This window comes from Myotis brandtii, unplaced genomic scaffold (assembly GCF_000412655.1).
Source record: "Myotis brandtii unplaced genomic scaffold, ASM41265v1 scaffold691, whole genome shotgun sequence".
Taxonomy (NCBI): Eukaryota; Metazoa; Chordata; class Mammalia; order Chiroptera; family Vespertilionidae; genus Myotis; species Myotis brandtii.
Window position 1 is genome coordinate 1,144,863 of NW_005370704.1, and position 1,737 is coordinate 1,146,599.

At 67.4% G+C, this 1,737-nt stretch overlaps 1 protein-coding gene across 1 annotated transcript in view; it reads left to right on the forward strand.

The window, feature by feature from the left end:
- Positions 1–1,737, forward strand: part of EHMT1 (euchromatic histone-lysine N-methyltransferase 1) — a 75,209-nt gene that overhangs the window by 67,176 nt on the left and 6,296 nt on the right. The window contains exons 20-22 of the mRNA XM_014529696.1: positions 250–677; positions 835–979; positions 1,562–1,696. Of these exons, the coding sequence (XP_014385182.1) occupies positions 250–677; positions 835–979; positions 1,562–1,696 (708 nt within the window). The remainder of the gene's footprint in view (positions 1–249; positions 678–834; positions 980–1,561; positions 1,697–1,737) is intronic.

Genomic DNA, 1,737 nt, shown 5'->3' on the forward strand with positions numbered 1-1,737 from the left:
TGGTGTGAGTGCCTGGGTGTCCCAGGTCGGAGGTCGCTGTGAAAAAGCCCCGAGTGCGAGGTCGCCCGAGGCCGAGGGGACAGCCTGTGGGGAGCCCTTGGGGGCAGTGTCCCCTGGTGCTGGCCACTTGGAGTCCTTGGCTGCCCGAGGCCTTTGTCCCCAGTGCTCACTCTGGGCGCGACCCCATTCTCAGCAGCAGGACCCGCCTGACCGTGACCCCGGTGACCTGTCCGCCCGGGCGTGAGGGAGCCCCTGCAGAGCGGAGACGCCAGGAAACCCGACGCCCTCCCAGCGCCTCCCGCTCGCGCTCTGCGGGAGGGGAGCGTGGGAGAGGCGTGGGCTGCTCTGGGGAGTCCCAGTCCTCCCAGCACCGGTCCGCCAGCTCGTAAATGTCACGGCCAGCGGCGTGTTCTCAGTGTTTGTGCCGATTTAGTCGTTTCATACGTCTCGTCTCCCCGTCTCTTAAACGCAGATCTGAATGTCTGGTTGGCCCCTGTTTTTCCTTTTAGCCTCTTTCTCTCCCGGGATTCCGACGTCAACCTGAAGAACAAGGAGGGGGAGACGCCCCTACAGTGCGCCAGCCTCCACTCGCAGGTGTGGGACGCCCTGCAGATGAGCAAGGCACTGCGGGACTCGGCCCCGGACAGGCCCGTCCCCGTGGAGAAGACGGTGAGCAGGTGAGGCGTGTCCCGAGGCCAGGGCCGTCCTGTCGAGTGTCGTGGCGATGGGCGCAGGGTCTGTGAGGAGAGCTGCTCTCGGCGGCGGCCATCTGTCCTCCTCAGTCCCACCTGGGCCGCACCTATCACAGCAAAAGTCACGCCCCTTCCCTGGCAGAGACATCGCTCGCGGCTACGAGCGCATCCCCATCCCCTGCGTCAACGCCGTGGACGGCGAGCCCAGCCCCAGCAACTACAAGTACGTCTCCCAGAGCTGTGTGACGTCCCCCATGAACATCGACAGGAACATCACCCACCTGCAGGTCAGCCGTCCTGGGCCAGGGCCCTCGGCGGGGTGGCCGGGCGGCGGGGGTTTCCCAGGAGGACCCTGCTCGGGGCTGCCTCCACCGAGAGCTGAGCAGACACAGGTCCCAGAAAATGCATCCACGTCCCGTGCTGGGTCCGGCCCCCAAAGCAGAGCCTAGCGTCCCCCGTGAGTGCTGGTTCCAGGCACCGCGGGACCAGAAGGGCCCGTGCAGCGAGCTGAGGTCCCGCCTCTGCCCTGTGCCCACAGCCTGTGCCCTGCAGGCGGAAGCCAGGCGTGTGCCTCAGGCAGGGCTTGTGCTCCGGCCTGGCCTTTCCCACGGAGTGTCTCCAGGGCAGCCGTACTCCCCCCCCCCCCCCTCACGGAGCCCATGCCCAGCCCCTTCCCCAGCCTCAGCGACTGGGCATTCTGCCCCGCCCTTCTTTCTAAGAGCCCACACTCCCTTGGTGCCTTGAGAACCAAGCCGCAAGGTCATGCCCTCCCCTCAGTGGGCGTGGCTTGCGGAAACTCCTGGCAGACCAAGCCGCCTGCACGGTGGGCGGAGGGAGCGCTGAGCGTGACCCTGTCCCCCACCCCCCAGTACTGCGTCTGCATCGACGACTGCTCCTCCAGCAACTGCATGTGCGGCCAGCTCAGCATGCGCTGCTGGTACGACAAGGTGAGCACCGGGCGGGCAGCGGCCCTGCTGTCAGCCTCCCTCCCTCCCTCCCTCCAGGCCTGTTCCAAGCAGCTCAGGGGCAGGGGGCAGGGGGGCCG